The 18,678-nt window shown below is 43.9% G+C and overlaps 1 protein-coding gene across 4 annotated transcripts in view; it reads left to right on the forward strand.

The window, feature by feature from the left end:
- RPS6KA2 (ribosomal protein S6 kinase A2) overlaps positions 1 to 18,678 on the forward strand; it is a 304,496-nt gene that overhangs the window by 284,644 nt on the left and 1,174 nt on the right. For all 4 annotated transcript variants that reach the window (XM_077347780.1, XM_077347797.1, XM_077347789.1 and 1 more), the window contains 5 exons: positions 977 to 1,066; positions 2,892 to 3,050; positions 4,181 to 4,342; positions 7,192 to 7,268; positions 13,204 to 13,321. In XM_077347780.1, the coding sequence (XP_077203895.1) occupies positions 977 to 1,066; positions 2,892 to 3,050; positions 4,181 to 4,342; positions 7,192 to 7,268; positions 13,204 to 13,321 (606 nt within the window). The remainder of the gene's footprint in view (positions 1 to 976; positions 1,067 to 2,891; positions 3,051 to 4,180; positions 4,343 to 7,191; positions 7,269 to 13,203; positions 13,322 to 18,678) is intronic.

Genomic DNA, 18,678 nt, shown 5'->3' on the forward strand with positions numbered 1-18,678 from the left:
TGATGCAGTAAGAAAAGACATACACCTGGCATGCTAGTGACACCAAATTACAGGGGACCTCCAGCTGCCTGTCCTCTACTGCTCTCCAAGTTTGATGAGGATGTGATTTACAGGGTCCAAGTTATGACTTCCCAAAAAGGTGCCCCTAGGAAAGTGCTAGACTCTAATTGTGTTCTGTTAGCAATCCTGTCATTTTCTTGCAGCATGGGTAATTTGACATCATAAAGAAAGCTAAATTAAAACAGGAATGAGACACAAAGAGGACCTATTTTTAGAAGATGTGGCTGTAACAGAAACCTCTGAGCTTCTTAACAGTTGAGACCTCTATTTTTTTCCCCTAGTAATTTCTCTGCATTTAAATGAATCTTGCAGATGAAAACTGTCAGTTTCAGATTTCTGCCTGCCATGGCTGCTGATGCCTATTTTTTTAAGGAAGTTATATTTATCCTGCATTTAGTTAGTGGAGCTGTTCTCTCTTGAGGAATGACTTGAATATGAAATGATGCATAGAATTTATGAATGAATTAAGTTTTTTCTTTGTGATACACGTCTACAAACAATGTGTCATGGTGGCATTTTGTAACTTGTCACCATTCCAAAGACAGCAATCCAAATCACATTGCATACAATCAATTAATTTAAGCAGTGTCAATATAAAATGTTCCCTGCCTTATGCTTCCTCTATGCAACTGACATTTCTTTAGCCTCCCCAGAAAGCTCTGTGCCAAGTATAAATATTTTAGATAAGCATTAGGAGTAGTCAGAGAGAAGGGGCCTGCCCCCCTCCCTGTTGCTGCTCTTAATTCATTTCCTTTACTCATTTATGTTACTGTACCGCTGCCCAATCTATTTTATGTACACCTGTGAAGGTTTGCTTTTCAGTGAATACACAAAAAAGGCTAATAGGTGTCAGGCACCCCTTCGCTTGCATGATGTCAGCCTGTAGCTTATTGCTGCATTGTCATTTCTTCCCCAGATAATTGATAAGAGCAAAAGAGACCCCTCTGAAGAAATTGAGATTCTGCTGAGATATGGGCAGCACCCAAACATCATCACTCTAAAAGATGTAAGTGGTCTTTTGTATAACATACATTCACATAGTGAAGTTTGGCCCCCTCTTTGGGATAAAATTAACAGTTCTACCAATGGGGGGAAATGTCAAAAAATACATTGGGCGCTAATGCTCCCCCCAAAAAAGAACCAATAGCATGATCTCCACATATGCGGACAGAACCCCAATACTCTTATACCCACCATGTTGCTGAGGTAGTGAAGCTGCAGGTGGAAGGGGAGGAATTGCTGCTGCTGCTGCTGCTGCTGCTGTGACAGTTGGCAGGCCAGGTGAGCAGCTGGCTGAAGTGACAAAGAGGCTGGAGGGCTGAATGAGTAGCTGCCACTGCCAAGGTAGCAAAACTGCCAAGGGCCATGAACCATCACCAATAAAGTGGCAAAGCTGCCAGGGGAGGGGGGCAGCAAGCCACTTCCACTGCAGTGGTGAAGGGGCCAGGCAAGCCACCCACTCCCCAATGCAGAAAAGGAGTGTGATTTAGAAGATGTCATATTTTAACCATGTTCACCACTTTCAGGGCCAGGCTTGTACTTTTCTTTCTCATTGATTCTACAGTACAGAATCATCATGTTTTCATTGGTGCCTGAACCGAATTGGGGAGGGGGCTCACATTTCCTGGCTGACCAAGGAATAGAGCCGTTTTCTACTGTGTACTGCCTTTTTAAGAAGCTAGCCCAGAAGGCCTCGGTGTGGGCAAGCTTTGTGGAGAGTTGGAGGAAACAGCTTAAGGTTGCAAATCTCCCACTGGGGCTACAGGGATCAGTTCCTCTGGGTGAAATAGTAGCTTTCAAGGGTGGACTCCATATCATATCCTTGCTGAGCTTCCTCTCCAGGCAGTACCCCCAAATCTCCAGGAGTGAAGGAATTCTTACCCAAACCAATTTTTCATGACTGATAAATTATGGGGAAATGGAGAGGGGACTCACTTGGGAACAGGCATTATCATTGATCCCCAAGGCCAACTTGTGTGGGGAAAAGTCATGACGTTTGGTCTTTGGTAGACTTGCAAATGTGCAGCCATGGGAGAACGGGTATAGCTCACAAAGTTCTCTAAGGCTTGAGGATTGGCTGAATAAAAGAAACTGCAGGAAATTGTAAAGTCTGAGGGTTCCCTGCTATTTCAGCTAACTAACGATGCTGCAGCTTTAGCACCAAACATGTTCAATAGGTGAGCATATAATTTTGACAACTGCACCCACTTGTGAACCAGGCTTCAAATCATGCCTTGCTGCCATCCAGATCCAGCAGCTGCCAATCAGCCATGTGGGTGGAGTTTCTTTTTCTTCTTCCATGCTGCCCAGGAGGTGAAATTGATTGTTGTGTCCATTGGTCCCCCTCCCCAAGTCATGGATGACTGGGTTATGTGATTAAGAGATGCTGGGAGGGGAATTGTGACTAAGCTCCCATAAGGCTCTGCAAAATATCATTGATAACATGCATTTAGATGTATGCCAAATGCTAAGACTTTTAACAGTGACAAAAGGCTCAGTGTTTGTTCAAGCGGACCCTGCGCTGCTGTTATTCTTCTTCAACGGTTATAGTCCTTTTTTGTTCTTGTAACCACATCAAGATAATACTGGAGTGCCCTGTGAATTTATTTTTTATTTATCATATGACATATGTGTAATATAGCTGGAGATCCAAAGATTTCCACTGAGCACCAGCAAAAGATGCTCAGAAGTGGTTTGCCATTGCCTACCTCTGTGTCATGACCCTGGTATTCCTTAGCCCTTCTAAGTGCTAACCAAGACTGACCCTGCCTACCCTATGAATAACAGAGAGCCTCGTGAATAAAAGTCTGGTGTCTTTTTCTGCCTTGGAGGTCTATGATGATGGGAAATATATATACCTTGTGATGGAGCTGATGCGAGGGGGAGAGCTCTTAGACCGGATACTTCGACAAAAGTGCTTTTCTGAACAAGAGGCCAGTGATGTCCTTTGTACCATCACCAAGACGGTTGATTATTTGCATTCCCAGGGAGTGAGTACTGTTTCCTGTGAAGCCAGCAGACTTTCTTACAATGTTATCTTGGTTTGATTTATAAATGCTGAATAATAAGAAGTGTTACCCAAAATGGATACTAAAATGAAGATAGACCTGATGGTGATGAAATGTACTATTGAAAAATGAATGTCAGTAGTATGAAATGCAATTGCTTCCTGTGCTTTTCAAATGCACAGATGTCACTTTTAAATGGTATCCTCCAGACTGAAGAGTTAATTAATTAACAGTGCAGTCCCAGAGTTTGACTTTTCCACTGGAGTTATACCCTCATCCATTGAAGAAAATGTACTTAGAAGGGCCTAACATTGCTGGGGATTGAATTGTAAGCAACTAACACAAGGCCTTTATTTCTTAAAAGGGCTTGCTTAAACTTGTTCCTGTCTGTTGGAAAATACATTTTCCAAATACTAGGTTTGGTATATATTTGGCAATTTTAACCACCAATACATCAGAAGATTATGCTTGTCATGTCAAGTATTCCAAGGGTTGGAGAAGTTGTATCTATCTGGATTAGTATGCACTTCGTACTAAGTGCACTGCAGTTGTGTGGTTGCTGCCATAATAACTCATACTGCTCTGGATAAAATCTGTAGCATACGTTGTGAACAATGTGGGCAATGTCACTTGCATGAATCAATCTTTAAGCACAAGCACAAAAGTTGAAGACCTTTCTAGAAGTGGTATGGGGACTGCAGCCACACATTTCTGAGCACCACTGAAGTGGGCCTTTGCCTGGCCCTTGTGTCCATCACCCCCTGCAACAAGTGATGTTAGTTATCGATATAACAATGTAAATAAATAGCAGAAGCTTGGTTACTATTGTTGCTCACTGGATATATATTCTTAATATTTTGGAAGGTCAGTGGTAACTATTAAGAATTGTCCAGTTCTTTTGGCTCATAGTATCCTCATTTTCATTACTGCTTGGCAAATGTATATAATACATGGCTCCTAATGTCCAAAACAAAGTAGCAGTTACACTTGTTGCCATAATTTCTATGATCTTGCTAAATCTTACAAATTTTCAGTTGTCATCACGAATTGGGTTTGACACTGACGATTACAGCAACAGGTTCATTTTATGTAACAGTTCACTTCATTTGCAGGTTGTCCACCGAGATCTGAAGCCTAGTAATATCCTTTATATGGATGAGTCAGGAAATCCAGATTCAATCAGGATCTGTGATTTTGGATTTGCCAAGCAACTGAGAGCTGAGAATGGACTGCTAATGACTCCGTGTTATACAGCCAATTTTGTAGCACCTGAGGTATGTGGTAGGAACTGTATTTCATGATGCACAGGAAAAGACTGTATACCAAAATATGCATTTATTTGCTTTTTCCTCTTTCTGAAACCGGAAGGAACAAAATGACCCCAAACAACTCTGACTTCTATCTTGACCCAAACGCCTGTTCATTCCATTGCCACAGCCAGCTGGGTGACCAGGAGCTAAGGATGCAACCCCACTCTGCTCACCCACCATCCCCAGTGGCAGCAGCACTAGCATGTATGCCCAGCTGGGTCAGGGGGAAGGAGAGGGAGGGATGGAGGGATTGTCTATCTAATCTTTTTCCTGCCCTTCCTATAAGAAACATTAGATGGTCTGCTTGCCTGCCTATCTGTCTCTTCCTCCCTCTCTCATCTATCCTTTCTCCTGCCCTTCCTCTAAGAAGCATAAGATAGTCTGTCTCTCTGTCTTATTTATATCATATCTATCTACTGTAAGACCTACCTCTCAGGCGGGGGCGCAAGGAGCCTGAAGGCCCAGGAGGGAGCGTGGTGCTTGGCTAGCCACGGCACCCTCCCTTGCCCAGAAAGCACTGGGTGATCCAGGATTGCTACGTAAGATGTTTTCACATACATCTTATGCAAGAATTCAATTCTTATGCCATTATTTTATTAGGGGCACTATAGTAACTGCAGCATGACACATATCATGGCTGGCTAATGACATCTGTAAAAAGGGGGATTTGCTTGCCATCTAGTGGGAGCAGTATTCTTAGTGACTAGTATGCTGCAGGAAAACAAACCATGCTGCAATGGCACAGTTGGTTGTGCCAAAGTCAGTTTAATTCCCCCCCCCCCCCCCAGTTTTTACCTAGTTTAGGTATGACACTTATTTGTGCTGTTACAGAATACTGGGCAAGAAATCACAGCTCTGGTGCCAAAGAGTACTCACTACGTTTTCAGATGGGTTAAACTTTGGCTCAGCAACCCAAAGGTATTACACCCTGTGCAATCATCAAAACATGGAGTTTCATTTACAATCTCAAGCCGACTTCTTAGGCAATAATCATGATTCATTGGCCAGATGTTTTAAGACATTTTGAAGATCAATGCAACTAGTTTCTGTAATGCACTCTTTATCAACTTTCGATGAGGAATTTCTTGTCTCCATAAATGAAACTGAACAACTGCTCATAAGAACATAAGAATCAGACCAGTGACCATCTAGTGTAGCAGCCTGACTCTCATATCAAGCTGATCAGATGCCTTGGAACGCTCACCAAAAGAGCACAAAGATCAAAGCGTTCCTCTGATGTTGTTTCCCCAATGCCTGTTCCTCTGAGGAATACTGCGTCCAAACATGGATGTCCCAATCATTGCAAATATTAGTTGATAAACCTCCCCGTTGCCTTTTAATGCCTTCAAACTTTAAAGTTGCTGCTTCAAGCAAACAGCCTGCACCACATCTCAGGGCAGTGAGCTCCCCAAGTTCATTTTTCATACAAGTTATTTGAATGAAAAAATATTTTATTTTTCTAATCATAAATCTGCCTAGCAATTTCATTGCATGCTAATATTTTGAGAGACAAAGTTCTTTCTAACCACTTATACATGAGGCAGCTGGGAAGGAGAGGTTTTGCCATGCTTGGCGGCAGCCTTTTTTTTAAATTTAAAATTCATGAAGGTGGGATTGCATGAAAACACAATCCTACCTTCATTAAAAATCGAATTAAATTAAATGCTCCAGTCAGCTGCGAAGTGCCATGGAGCTGACTGGGGTATTTTTTGTCCCTTCTAGGATGCCATAGGAAGGAGAGGAGCTGGGACTGGAAGGCCCAACTCTTCTCCTTCCACACAGGCCTGCCCAGGGATAGACCCCATTGGCGCCTGCAACAAAAAAGGGAACGTGAAAATATCCTAAAGGCTAAAGCGAGCCAGTCTGGGATGAGGCCATGCCAGGGCCGACTTCATGTGGAAGCAGAGATTAGCCCCACTGCCATATGAGCACTGGCCAGGCCTTTTCCCCCCATGTGGAAAAGGTCTTAGAGAGGCTATAACTCAGAAGGCCCCAGGGCCTTCAATCACTGGCTCTTCCAGTTAAGGACCAGGCTGTAGGTGATGGGGGAAATGTCTTCCTGAAATCCTGGAGAGCTGCTGCCAGTCTGTGTAGACAATACTGACCTTGACAGCGCAATGGCAATGGCCTTAGTCAGTATAAGCAAAAATGAATGAACTGGGAGGGGTAGGTTCCAGTGAAGAAACAAATATGGAATAGTACAGATGCACTGGGACACCAATATGGCAATAATAAATCCAAATAGAGTCGTCTCTCTTCAGTATCAGTTGTTTTTTTAACTCTTACTTCTTATAAATCCCAACGCATTTCACCTGCTGGCTTTGTCAAGGGACATATTATTAGTGTTTCAGACAAACTTCATATAAGTAAATACTAGTCTCTTGGACAGAGCATAAGGTCATATTAACCGCAGCTACTCCTAGCTAATGGCATTCCATTTTGGTTGCCCCTCTCTTCTCCTTTTTCCACTCTAATTTTTGTTCTATGCACAATATATGGTAGGCCTGTTAAGGGGAACACTGCTTTGGGCCAGGTCTGGTGTATAATTCACCAGTCAGCTATGACTGGTATCATTCCTTCCTCCTTCGATGTATTTTGTGCCAATTGAGTCAAGCATATAAAATGAGAAAAAATAATACTTGTCTAGAATTATTTATGCCCTCATTCTTAGGTCACTTTGCCACAGGTACTGTATATTTCCAAGCCATCAACTCAAACAAATGTGAAACAAGCAATATTATTCCTTTTTTATTTAGCTAGTCTAAAAGTAATAGAATACAATGCTTTATTCTTCAATGTTTCTCTTCCTGCAGGTCCTGAAACGGCAAGGCTATGATGCAGCTTGTGATATTTGGAGCTTAGGGATTCTTTTGTACACTATGTTAGCAGGGTAAGTGTGAGAGTTTCCCTTCATCTGTCCAGGAAAAGAGGTCAAAATACATTGACTTGTAGGAAGGCATTTTGGGCTGGAATAAGACACGACACACCAATGTTGGGATAAACAAGGCCACAGCTTTTATTACCTCCCCACGGGAGGGTTGGCGCAGCATGGGAGAGGGAGCCTGACCTAGCAGTCAGCAGACTGCACCACAACGCACAGAGTCCAGAGGCACCCTGGGGACCCGCACCATTCCCCGCCGGGAGAGCAGATCCCCTTGCCTACTGAAGTCCGCCCAACGGGAAGCGACCTATACGGGGGAGCCAATGGGCGTCCACCTCATTTGGCTGTCCCCAGGCCGCCTGGCAAAACGAGCCCCTGGCCTCCCAGCTGGGTAAGCCGCACTCGTTTACATGCCACCTGTTACCGAGGTCCCGAACTCCAGGAAGTCCGATCGCACACCGGACTCCCTGCCAACAGGCTCCATCCCATGCAAACCCGCAACTGTGACGAAAAATTAACAGAGAACATACACCTTAAACATTGAAATAGGGTGGGAGGGAGGGAAGCTGCTCCGCGGCGTCCTGGAGAAGAGGCTGGGACCTGCACGTGTGGCGCTTTTATAGGCGCCACCGTCCCGCCTTTCCTTCTTTGCGCAAGCACGCAGCCCGCCAGGGCTGCTGGGGCAGTCGCATCTGCTTCCAGCCAGCCCTCCACAGCGTCAACCAGCGGCTGCGGCGAGTCTTTGCCGCACATTAATGGCAGAGACACTGCACAGAAAAACATTTGGGTGTATTTACTTAAACTGAAGTTTTACCATTGGAGATAAACTGCAAAACTTATTTCATGAACTCCAAAGCATATTACACAGTTGTCATCTCTAATCTGGGAGCTGCAGTTCTTTGGAGAAAAACTAGTTGCCTGCTTGTTACTTTTAGCAGGGCAAATAATGGGGAAGAAAAGTCAGGAGGGAAGCGTCTGAAACTGGATTGGGCCTCGGAGGGCTACTATGTAGCAATAAAGTTGTGCTGGATCTTTGGCATTTCATTAGGTTTGACTATCATTTTCTCACATTAGTTGAGAACAACCACTAGAATGGGCAGCCATTGACTGATTGATTTAATGATTAGAACGTTAATTGATTTTCATCAACATTTGCACTATCATGGTAGGTGCCCAGTTGTTGGCACTCGTAGGAGAATGTTTACTGCATTTGTTTGGTATAAGCAAATGTTTAAGAGGTTGTGGCTCAGCAGAAGAGCATCTGCTTGGCATGCAGAAGGTGCCATTTTCAATCCCAGACATCTCCAATTAAGGACTCAGCAGGTGTAGATAGGAAAGCCCGTGTCCCAAGAACCTCCTTTTGCTTTTTTGCCAACTGGGTACCCTATGGGGGTAAAAGCAAATTGGAGGAGTGTTTTTTTTTTATTTAATCAGGAAATGTTGTTGAGAAAAGGATTAAGCATCTCTTCTTCCCTCTTCCCTCTTCCCCCTTTCCCTGCACCAGTCTTTCACTTCATCTTGCACTCTGAGATTGCATTGGATGAAGAGGGGGGGGGCTTGACAAAAGGATGGTTGAAGTAAATGTTTTTAGTTTCAATGTCTTTGTAGTTCCAACTTGAGCATTTTTCTCAAACTTACACAAAACTAGTTATCTACAGAGGTGATCCCTTTGCTATTCCTTACATCTTCTATCTCAGATGCATTTCCCCCCAACTTTCCCTTTGCTTCTGAACAGTTTTGCTTATTGCTGAGAAGACTTCTTGTGACCTTCAGACTTAACACGATTAGGGAAAACAAAGTTAAGACATGCAGCCTTTCGCATTCCTCTCACTTTCCAAAAAGTGATTGGCCAGATGTACAATGAAACGGTCTACCGGATTCTCCTTTGGACTTCAGTTGGAACTAACCCGTTGAACTGCTGCCTGAAGTTTGTGTATCACACTTGAATTGTTGTATTATTATACATTCATTATTTGGCTATTACGATTGTCTATGATACTTTATCAATTATTATTTTTACACTTTTGGAAGCATTATTTACTATAATTTCAGAGTCATAATTACACAGCTTTCTTTTTTTCCTGGTATTTACCATTTACTGTTTGTTGTAATCTCCAGGCAGCATAGATCAGTTCCCCTGGAGAAAAAGGCTCCTTTGGGAGGTGGGCTTTATGGCATTGTACTCTGCTGAGGCCCCTCCTCTCCCTAAACTCCACTCTCTCCAAACTCCCTCCCCCCAAAAAATCTCCAGGTATTTCCTCACTCAGAGCCAGCAGCCCTACCAGGGATGGGGATGGCAGAGGCTATTTGACACACGCATATACATGGTTTGCTAGATAGAAATTGACCATGTGGTTGCTATTAAACCTATGAGGAAAATAACAGGTGAATAAACGCACAGATCACCCTGTTATATCTACTTTGGCTATCAGATCTGCTTCGGATAGACGAAGGGAGCATTGTCCTATGAGTGTCAACTATGGCGACTGCTTATGTGTTCACTTCTTAGAATGACTTCCTAGTTTTCATTTTGATGTCAAGCTTTATGTTTAGTAGAATTCCCCTATCTTCTTATATTATAACAGCAAAGTCAACCAGATCTTTGAATACTTAAATCCGATGACTGGAGCTGAGAAGGGGCAAGGTATACCTTTCTACAAAGTTGAAAAGGAGCCCAGATTTGCAGATAAATATAAAATCTAAAAAAAAACACACACAAACCTGTTAGAAGTTTAAAAACCTGAAAATGATAAAAGGAGTGCCTGTAGCTTTAAGTAACAGATTCCCTCAGTGACTGTTGCTAGGATACCACAATATTCTGGGCTTGTCAGTAGAAGGCAGAGCCCTTTGCAAGCCTATTTTGGCTTTTGAGGCAGGACTCATTGGGATCCGGCATGACTAGGGTTGCCAGGTTCAAGTTGTGAAATTCCTGGAGATTTTGTGGTAAGAGTCTGAGGATGACAAGGCTTGGGCAGGGTAGAGGCCTCAATCAAATATTATACCACAAAGTCCACCCTCCAAAGGAATAATTTACTCCTGGGAGACTGATCGTCATCTGGTGCTCAGTTGTAATTATGGGATAATTCCATATCCCACCTTGAGGTTACTAACTTTAGGCCTGGCAACAACCACAAAGTGACTTGATACTTGCTGACTTTGCATGACTCCTACTAAGCTTGGCTGCTTGCTGCTGTTCAACAGCAGCCACTCTATGACAGCCAATGTGGCACAGCAGTTCAGAGTAGGATATGGGAGATCCAAGTTTAAATCCCCATTTTGCTATGAAAACTCACGGGTTGTTTTTGGACCAGTGACATACTTTCAACCTAGCCTACCTCACAGGGTTGTCATCATGTAGATAAAAAGGAAGAGAGGAGAATAATATAAGCTGCTTTGGTCCCTACTCTAGCGTAAGATCATAGTTTTTCCGAGGTAGTGGCTGCAGAGAGGGAAGCAATGGAATACTGAAGACAGAGAACCAGATAAAGCTAGCTTGGCTCTTGGGTGGGAAGCAGATAGGGTGACTAATTCCAAATTGGGAAATTCCTGAACATTTAAGGGATAGAGCCTGGGGTGTGGGGCTTGAGGAGGGAAGGCTCATCAGCCAGGTATAATGCCATAGAATCCACACACACCCCAGCAGCAATTTCCTCTGGGGGAACTAGCATTGCCAACCTCCAGGTGAGGGCTAGAGACCACCCGGAATTACAACTGCTGTCCAGATGACAGAGGTCAGTTCCACTGGAGAGAATAGATGTTTTGGAAGATGTAGCCTATATACCATTGTGGCCTGCTGAGGTCCCCCCCCCCCCCAATCCTCACTGTCTCAAGTAAAGATCCACATCTCCAGGAATTGCCTAACCTGCTTACCAATGCTAAGGGGAACTAGAGTATGTAGTTGGGAGATCTGTTGATTCCTGGATCACTGATCACTGTTATTGCAGGTGGGCAGGTGGGAAATGATTGGGATAGAGAGTGGGAATGCCAGGTATGGAGGGGAGAGAGAATAAGAGAACAGGTGGCAGGAGGAAGAAAGACAGAGAAATAGAGAAGAGAAGTAAAGGTGGGAGAAATGGGATAGCCACTCCCACAATTTTCTTGTGGATTCCAGTTTTTATGATACTAATTGTTCCTTTGAACTTCTCTCAAGCTAGTTGCCTGCATGTATAAATGACCATTAATAGAGGAAAGAAGTCCAGTCCACTTGAGTGGCTGTTCTAGCTAATGAAGATTTCACATTTACTTTACACATCCTGAAAGAGCAAACATGTTTTTGGGTCAAGTACAATGCTAATACAATACTATTAATATAAGGACAATAATATGATTAATATATACAATACTATTTTCCCCTGAAATATAACAATCTATTTCCCGTGCCTGCTTCTTGTACTTTTGATGAGCCTTCTGTAGAAAACATATAGTCAATATAGTTTATCTGCAGTAGCCTTTTTAGAGACAGAATCTGCAAATGACTGATTCACACATTATGGAGTTAAATATTGGTTCTGAAGTCCCCACCCTGTGTAACAGTTAACAGACAAATGGGCGTCAATGAGAACAGGACCTGCACTCTTTGCTGATCCCCTTTATTCTGTGGAAAACCTTTGGAAACATCCCCCCCCCCCGATTATTCCTCACGGTCTATTTGAAGGAATTCTTCAGATGTTTTGAGCTGCCACAGAATTTGCAAAGATCGCCTCCGTTTTTGTACGTGTAGAAATCTAGGTAGAATCCAACTCAGTATCTGGTGGGTGCTTTAAATTGTTCTTTAAAAAAAGAATTGTCCTGTTTTCCTTCTGTTATAAGGGTAGACATTTCCCTATCATAATTTAATGAAGAAAATTTCAATTTCTGATTAATTCTGCAAAGTGAACAATATTTGGGAATATGTATTGGTTAATGTAGCTAAATTGCAGTTAGGATAGGAATCATGTGTAATTAAACACTCTTCAACAAATAAGAACTTTTATTGAACTTTATTTATATTCATATGTGTTTTATTTTTGTAGTAGCAGAAATAGAAGTCTAATTTAAATAATACTGTTTTCTGTTACAAGTGGCTAGCTAATCCAGCAACATATGTTTGCAGTTGCCAAGTATGATATCATGAGTGTGTCGCTGGTTTGCTTGCACAGGAGATATTTGCAGGACTCTCTTCCTTTCTTCAAGACCAGGGGGCAAGAGAACAAAGACACAGGAAGAGGAGTCAGAGAGAAGAGACCAGGGCCTATTCTGCACACATAGGACACTGCACTTTACATGTGCTTTGGCAGTTGGATTTTCCGGTGCAAACCGGAAAGTGCATTATCTATTGTGTGCAGAATAGGTCCCACATAGAAAAAAAGAAGCACCACACATATTCAGTCTGGGTCTAGTGCATAGGGAACTATAGCACCCGCCTGTGTCCAGATATGCTGAGTTTCCTTTACTCTAACCCAGCCTTTCTCACCTTTTTACCATTAAGATTCTGAAACATTCTTCAGGCTTCAGTAAACCCCAGAAGTATTGCAATGGTGCAGAATATGGTTGGGAAGCATAACTGTGTACACACCCACCTGGGGTCCCTCCCCTTCCCACCCCCTCCAGGCCCATCATTGGCCATTTTGGGAGGGGTGAGTAGGTCAACATGAGAGTGTTTTACTGTTTAAAGAAAACAAAGAACTATTTATATTTTTAAGTAAAGCATTCTTTAGGCACAAGGAATGCATGTAAAAAAAGACATTTGTGGGATCAATCTCTTTTCCTCGGAGAATATTTCAAAGTGACTGGTGCACTTTAGAAGACGGTGCAGTTGTGTTCCTACATCACTTATTTTCATCAGTCATGCTATAATTTTTTCTTTCATGTTTTTTTTCCTGTGTCAGAGTACATAAAACAACCATATCTGGTAACTTTGTGTGGTACAAATAAACTTTTAATATAACACTTATTTGTTTAACAGATTCACTCCTTTTGCAAATGGTCCAGATGATACTCCAGAGGAGATTCTGGCCAGAATTGGCAGTGGAAAATATGCACTTACTGGAGGAAATTGGGATTCAATATCTGATGCTGCCAAGGTAAGCAGATATATCCTTCCAGGCTTTTTCGGCCATGAACATCTCTGTAAGAGCTAGCCAATATGTTTGTGTGGGAAATACAGGACTGGATGCGATGCCAACTGGATAAATATTTAAAAGCTGTGTGTGGAATGAGGATAATTTAAAACAGGGGCATGGCTTAGGTGAAAGAGAAGCTTAATCCTCTCTGTTCATGATTTCTCCAATAGAAATCAGTTATATCTTCTGTTCTAACCTGCCATTACTTACAGTAGGGCAGAAAAGAATGACACCTGTGTAGGACTGGTCTTTTGCTTTATTGGGGCTAATAGTTTGGTGGGGATTTCTACCAGGAAACAACATGGGTTGGGAGAGAAGAAGAGCTGGTTTTTAAACACCTCTTTCCACTACCCAAAGGCGTTCCTAAATGGCATACAAACTTTCTCTCTCCACAACAGATGCCCTGTGAGGTAGGTGGGGCTGAGAAAGCTCTGTGAGAACAGTCCTAAGAGAACTGGACCATCCCAAGGTCACCCAGCATGTGGAAGACTGAGGAATTAAAGGCTCTCAAATGCTAAATCCCCCCTGTATCCAGTCATGCAGCCCAGATCCAAATCACCTATCTCTTGCCTCCCTTTTAACATCAAAATAAATGTTATGTCTGGGTTTATCTGTCCCCCAGATACACTTGTGAACAATTAATTTTCCTGGGTTGTGTCTCAGTCTCAGATTTCATTTACTTCCTTCACATCTTCCTAATTTCTCCACTCCTGTAGCAGGCCCTGGACCGGTCAGGAGGGGGCTGAGGGGCCACACCATTTCCTGAGCAATGGGGAGGCATCACTTCATGGGTTCTGCTTTGCCCCAGCTCTGCCTCCCTCTCTGAGCTGACTCTTCCCCTGGCTGACTCAGTTGGAAGTTGAGCTGGCTGTTGCCCTGATGTAGGCTTGGCTCCCAGCATGCCCCCTTAGCCAGGTTACAGATCTAATGTTCCCAGCACTGCAGTAACACTGATAGCTATACATGGCTAAGGCCCAAAAGATCCTAGCCCATGTGATTGAATGATGTGGTTGTCCTATAGCTTCCCCAGCAGTATTCTAGTGAAAATTTTCTATCTACTTGGTTAGGGTGGGATACGCTGAACTGGTTAGGATAAATGAATTTGCATGGTAGGACGGTAACTTTGCATGCAGCAAACACATATTATATTATATTATATTATATTATATTATATTATATTATATTATATTATATTATATTATATTATATTATATTATATTATATTATATTATATTATATTATATTATATTATATTATATTATATTATATTATATTATATTATTATACTAGGGGCAAAGCCCGTTGTCTCCAAGAATACAACGGGCGCTAGAGCTTGGCAGTGGGAAGAGGAAGGGGAGGAGTTGCCCAGTCTGTAAGGGCATGGGGTTGTCATGTGTGTTGTGTGGGAGGTTGTGGTGGCATGGTGGCAAATGAGGCCATGGGTGTGGAGATATGGGTGTCAAGAACCTGTGGTGTGGAATGTTCGTTGAGTGTGGGAGAGGACTGACCTTTGGGAATTGTGGCATAGTGGTTACAGATGAGCTTTCCAGAGCTATGTCCTCAGATATGTGAAAATCAGACTGGAGACTCTTCTTAGGGGAAGATTACATGGCAACCAATTCCCCCCAGTTCTGCGTCATTTACCTTCTTGTGTGAATTAGGCCACATTCACCAAAATGCCCCTCTGCCCTAATACACATAGGGTAGTCACAGTACACAGGTGTCCACCCTGTTCCTTCTGTCTCCCATATTTTCACTGTCGGTAAAATGTTATGTGCCCACATGCTTCTTTCATGGTTGCTCCTTAGAAGAACGGATTTTTGTACCCTATTGCTTACTGGCTTACTACCCAAAGGAGTCTCAAAGCGGTTTACAAACACCTTTTCCATTTGTCTCTCCACAATAGTCAACCTGTGAGGTATGTAGGGTTGTGAGAGATCTGAGAGAACTGGGAATGGGCCGCAGTGACCCAGCAGGCCTCAGGTGTCTCAAAGCATTTTCCAATCGTCTTCCCCTTCTCTCCCCATAGCAGACTCCCCATGAGAGAGGTGGGGTAGTGAGCCTCACAGGGAAGCTGGCAACCCTAAGAGGAAGACTGTCTGTGCACAGCAGTCTTGACAATAAGGTTTTTAATACTGTTTTTTTTATTTGCCAGGACAAGGTTATTTGCCAGTTACTATTTCAGTTACTATGTGTCTCCAGACATGTACTTGTTCTCTATTTAGTTTCAGGCTGTAAATATTTATTTAGATCTTCCTGCACTTTCCAGACTCACAGGACTGATGCAGGTCTGCCTGTCTGTGCCCCAGAATACAAACTGATTGTAGTTGCTGATAAGTTGCTGATAAGGGCTAGCCATAACCCAAAGGCCAGGAGGGACACTCCTGCACCACTCCCTCCCAACTGCAGGCAAAAATGGCTCCTTTGAAGGCCGGACTTTGAGGCATTGTACGATTTTGAAGTCCCACCTCCAAACCTCCAGGAATATTTCCAACCCAGGGGTAGCCAACCTACAGGTGTGGCCCGGAGAGCTCCTGGAATTACAGCTCACCTGCAGAGTATAAAGATCAGCTCCCCAGGCAGAAAAGGCTACTTTGGACAGGGTTGTGGTAGAGAAGAAACATTTAAGGCTTCCCACACAGGTTGTTGTTGAATTGAAAGACTTGAGGCCTACTGCACCGGGTTGTTGTGCAGATGAAACAGGAGACAAAAGAGCCAGCTTCCTCTGCAGAATAACGCTGTGCAGTGGCCTCAAATCTGCAGAGGGATGCAAAGAAGAAAGACACATGGCTTGGCTGTGTCTAACCCCCGGCCAGAGCAGTATTTTAAGTGAGAAGGGGCTTTTCTGTGGCCTCCCTGTCAGGCAACTGTTTGGCAGAAGGGGAAAGTCCCCCCTCCCTCTAAAGGAAGGCCCTCAGGCTCCCCTGCGTTGCTCTTGGAAAGGCCTCCTTCCCTCAGTCAGGGCCTGTCAGAGGCTCCTTCGCAGCAGGCCTGAAGGGGGGAGGGGGAGCACTCTGCAGCCTCCTGCCAGCTCTGTCAGGTCTCTGAGGCAATTTGCAGTTGGACATGGCAATTAGGACAGCCTTCGGGCGAAAAGGGCTCGCACAGCCTGTGTTCCCGTCCCCCTTGGCAGGCCTGCTAACCTCCTCTCCCTGCGGTGGTCAGGAGCAGACTGGCAGCCAGACTGGGCTGGGTGAATGGAATTTTGGTCTGTCCTGGTGAGGGGCCAATAGGAAGGCACTTTGCGCGCCTCCCCATTGGCTGCTTGGCCCTGGATGGACACTCGGAGGGCCCAATCAGGAGCCGCTTTGCGGCTCCTGATTGGGCCCTCTGAGTTTTTATCCTGGACAGGGCCCGCCCTAACTCTTCCCCAGGTGGCCTTACTCTTTCATTTAATAGGACCCTGTCCTATTTAAAGATTATTATATATTATATTATATTATATTATATTATATTATATTATATTATATTATATTATATTATATTATATTATATTATATTATATTATATTATATTATATTATATTATATTATATTATATTATATTATATTATATTATATTATATTATATTATATTATATTATTATACCTCCCTCTCCGAGGGCTCAGGGCGGTTTACAGAAAACAGGGAAGGATACAATTAACACATGGTAACAGGTAACAGTAACAGTAGTAATATTATAACAATAATAATTTAACAAGATCATAACAATAATACTATAAAATAGAAATTGTAAGAGCCTCAGCTCAACTCTTACTGGACCCTGTGGGCAACCGATTAATGTTGGTCGTAGGGGGGGAGAGCTTGAGGACCAACTGGAAGCAGTGTTTTGGTCGACCTCAACCAAATACCTGGCGAAGGAGCTCCCTTTTGCAGGCCCTGTGGAACTGTTTAGGTTCTGTCAGGGTCCTGATCTCCTCTGGGAGCTCGTTCTACCAGGTGGGGGCCAGAATGGAGAAAGCTCTGGCCCTGGTTGAGGTCAAGCGGGCTTCCTTGGAGCCAGGGACCACCAGGAGGTTGGATGTAGTAGAGCGCAAGGCTCTCTGAGGAGTGTAGGTGGAGAGGCGGTCCCTCAGTTATACTGGGCCCAGACCGCATATGGCCTTAAAGGTGATAACCAACACCTTAAGCCTGATCCGGAATTCAACTGGGAGTCAGTGCAGCTGCTGGAGGATGGGCCGGATGTGGGGCCTTCGCTGTGAGGATCCTGGCAGCACTGAAACAGGCCTCCCTCCTCTCCTCTCTATCACTCCCAACCATCGGAGTCCAGGCATTTGTACCCCAAACTCAAGCCAGCAATTATATTTAGAGGGATGGCTAAAGCATCTATATCTTCTATATTATAAATAAAGTAGTTTTTACCTGCTTACTGTATTTAAACCATGTACTTTTTACATGTTGTTAACCACCCCAAAACTATTGCCAGAAAAGGGAAATCTACAAATCAAATCAATCAATAAATGTTTTCTCATTGATTCCCTCCTGTAATTGCCTAAAATTTAAAACCATTCTGTTAAGGCCTCTGGGCTCCTCCTAAAATGATAGTCCCCTCTGGTGGCCCATCTGCCCCTTCCAGCTGCCCCATCCCTTGGGCCCACAGTTCTTCCCAGTACTGTTCCTTTGCTCTCTGGTGTTACTCTCCTATTTCTCTGCTCTCTCTTTGCTCTCTCTCTCTCTCTCCCTCCCTACTTCACTATCTATTCTCTGTCAGTTGTCCACACTTCTTCCTCCTGCATCCAACCCCTGGCTGACTCTTTATACCCAGCTGACTCTTTGATCTCCACCTCCATGCTCCCACCTCTGAGATTTTAAAGGGGCAGCTAAGGCCACACCCATCTGCCTGCTGGATATTGGGCAGCTTGGAACACCAGCCATGAGGCCACGGCCTCGCCTTTCCCACCTGCACAGCTGCTAGGCCGTAGGGTACATTTCATGCCAGACCTAGCACTGGGCTGACTCAGCTTCTCATGGGCCTTTCGACCTTTTCCTAGGGTGGGAGTGCCCTGTGAGGCTCTTCTGTTCTGCTGTGGCGTCCTTGGCCTTTTTGCCAGCAAAAGCTGGTGGTCAGTGTCACCGCAGCATGACTCACTGGGGCTTGGGAATATGGTGGGCCAGGCTGCCTTCAGCAATGGTGGCTTCTCCTAACTAGGGTGGCTCACCCTGTGGCTTCTCATCAGCATGAGATGAGCTGGGGATGCCTTGTCCCCCATGCACCAGTCTGAGTGAGGTATGGTCTCCCGGAAAAGCCTTGGACATCTGGGACGGAGCCTGGACACATTCTTTAATTTCCACTTCAGCATTCTGAATTTTCACACATT

This window comes from Paroedura picta, chromosome 1 (genome assembly GCF_049243985.1).
Source record: "Paroedura picta isolate Pp20150507F chromosome 1, Ppicta_v3.0, whole genome shotgun sequence".
NCBI lineage: Eukaryota > Metazoa > Chordata > Lepidosauria > Squamata > Gekkonidae > Paroedura > Paroedura picta.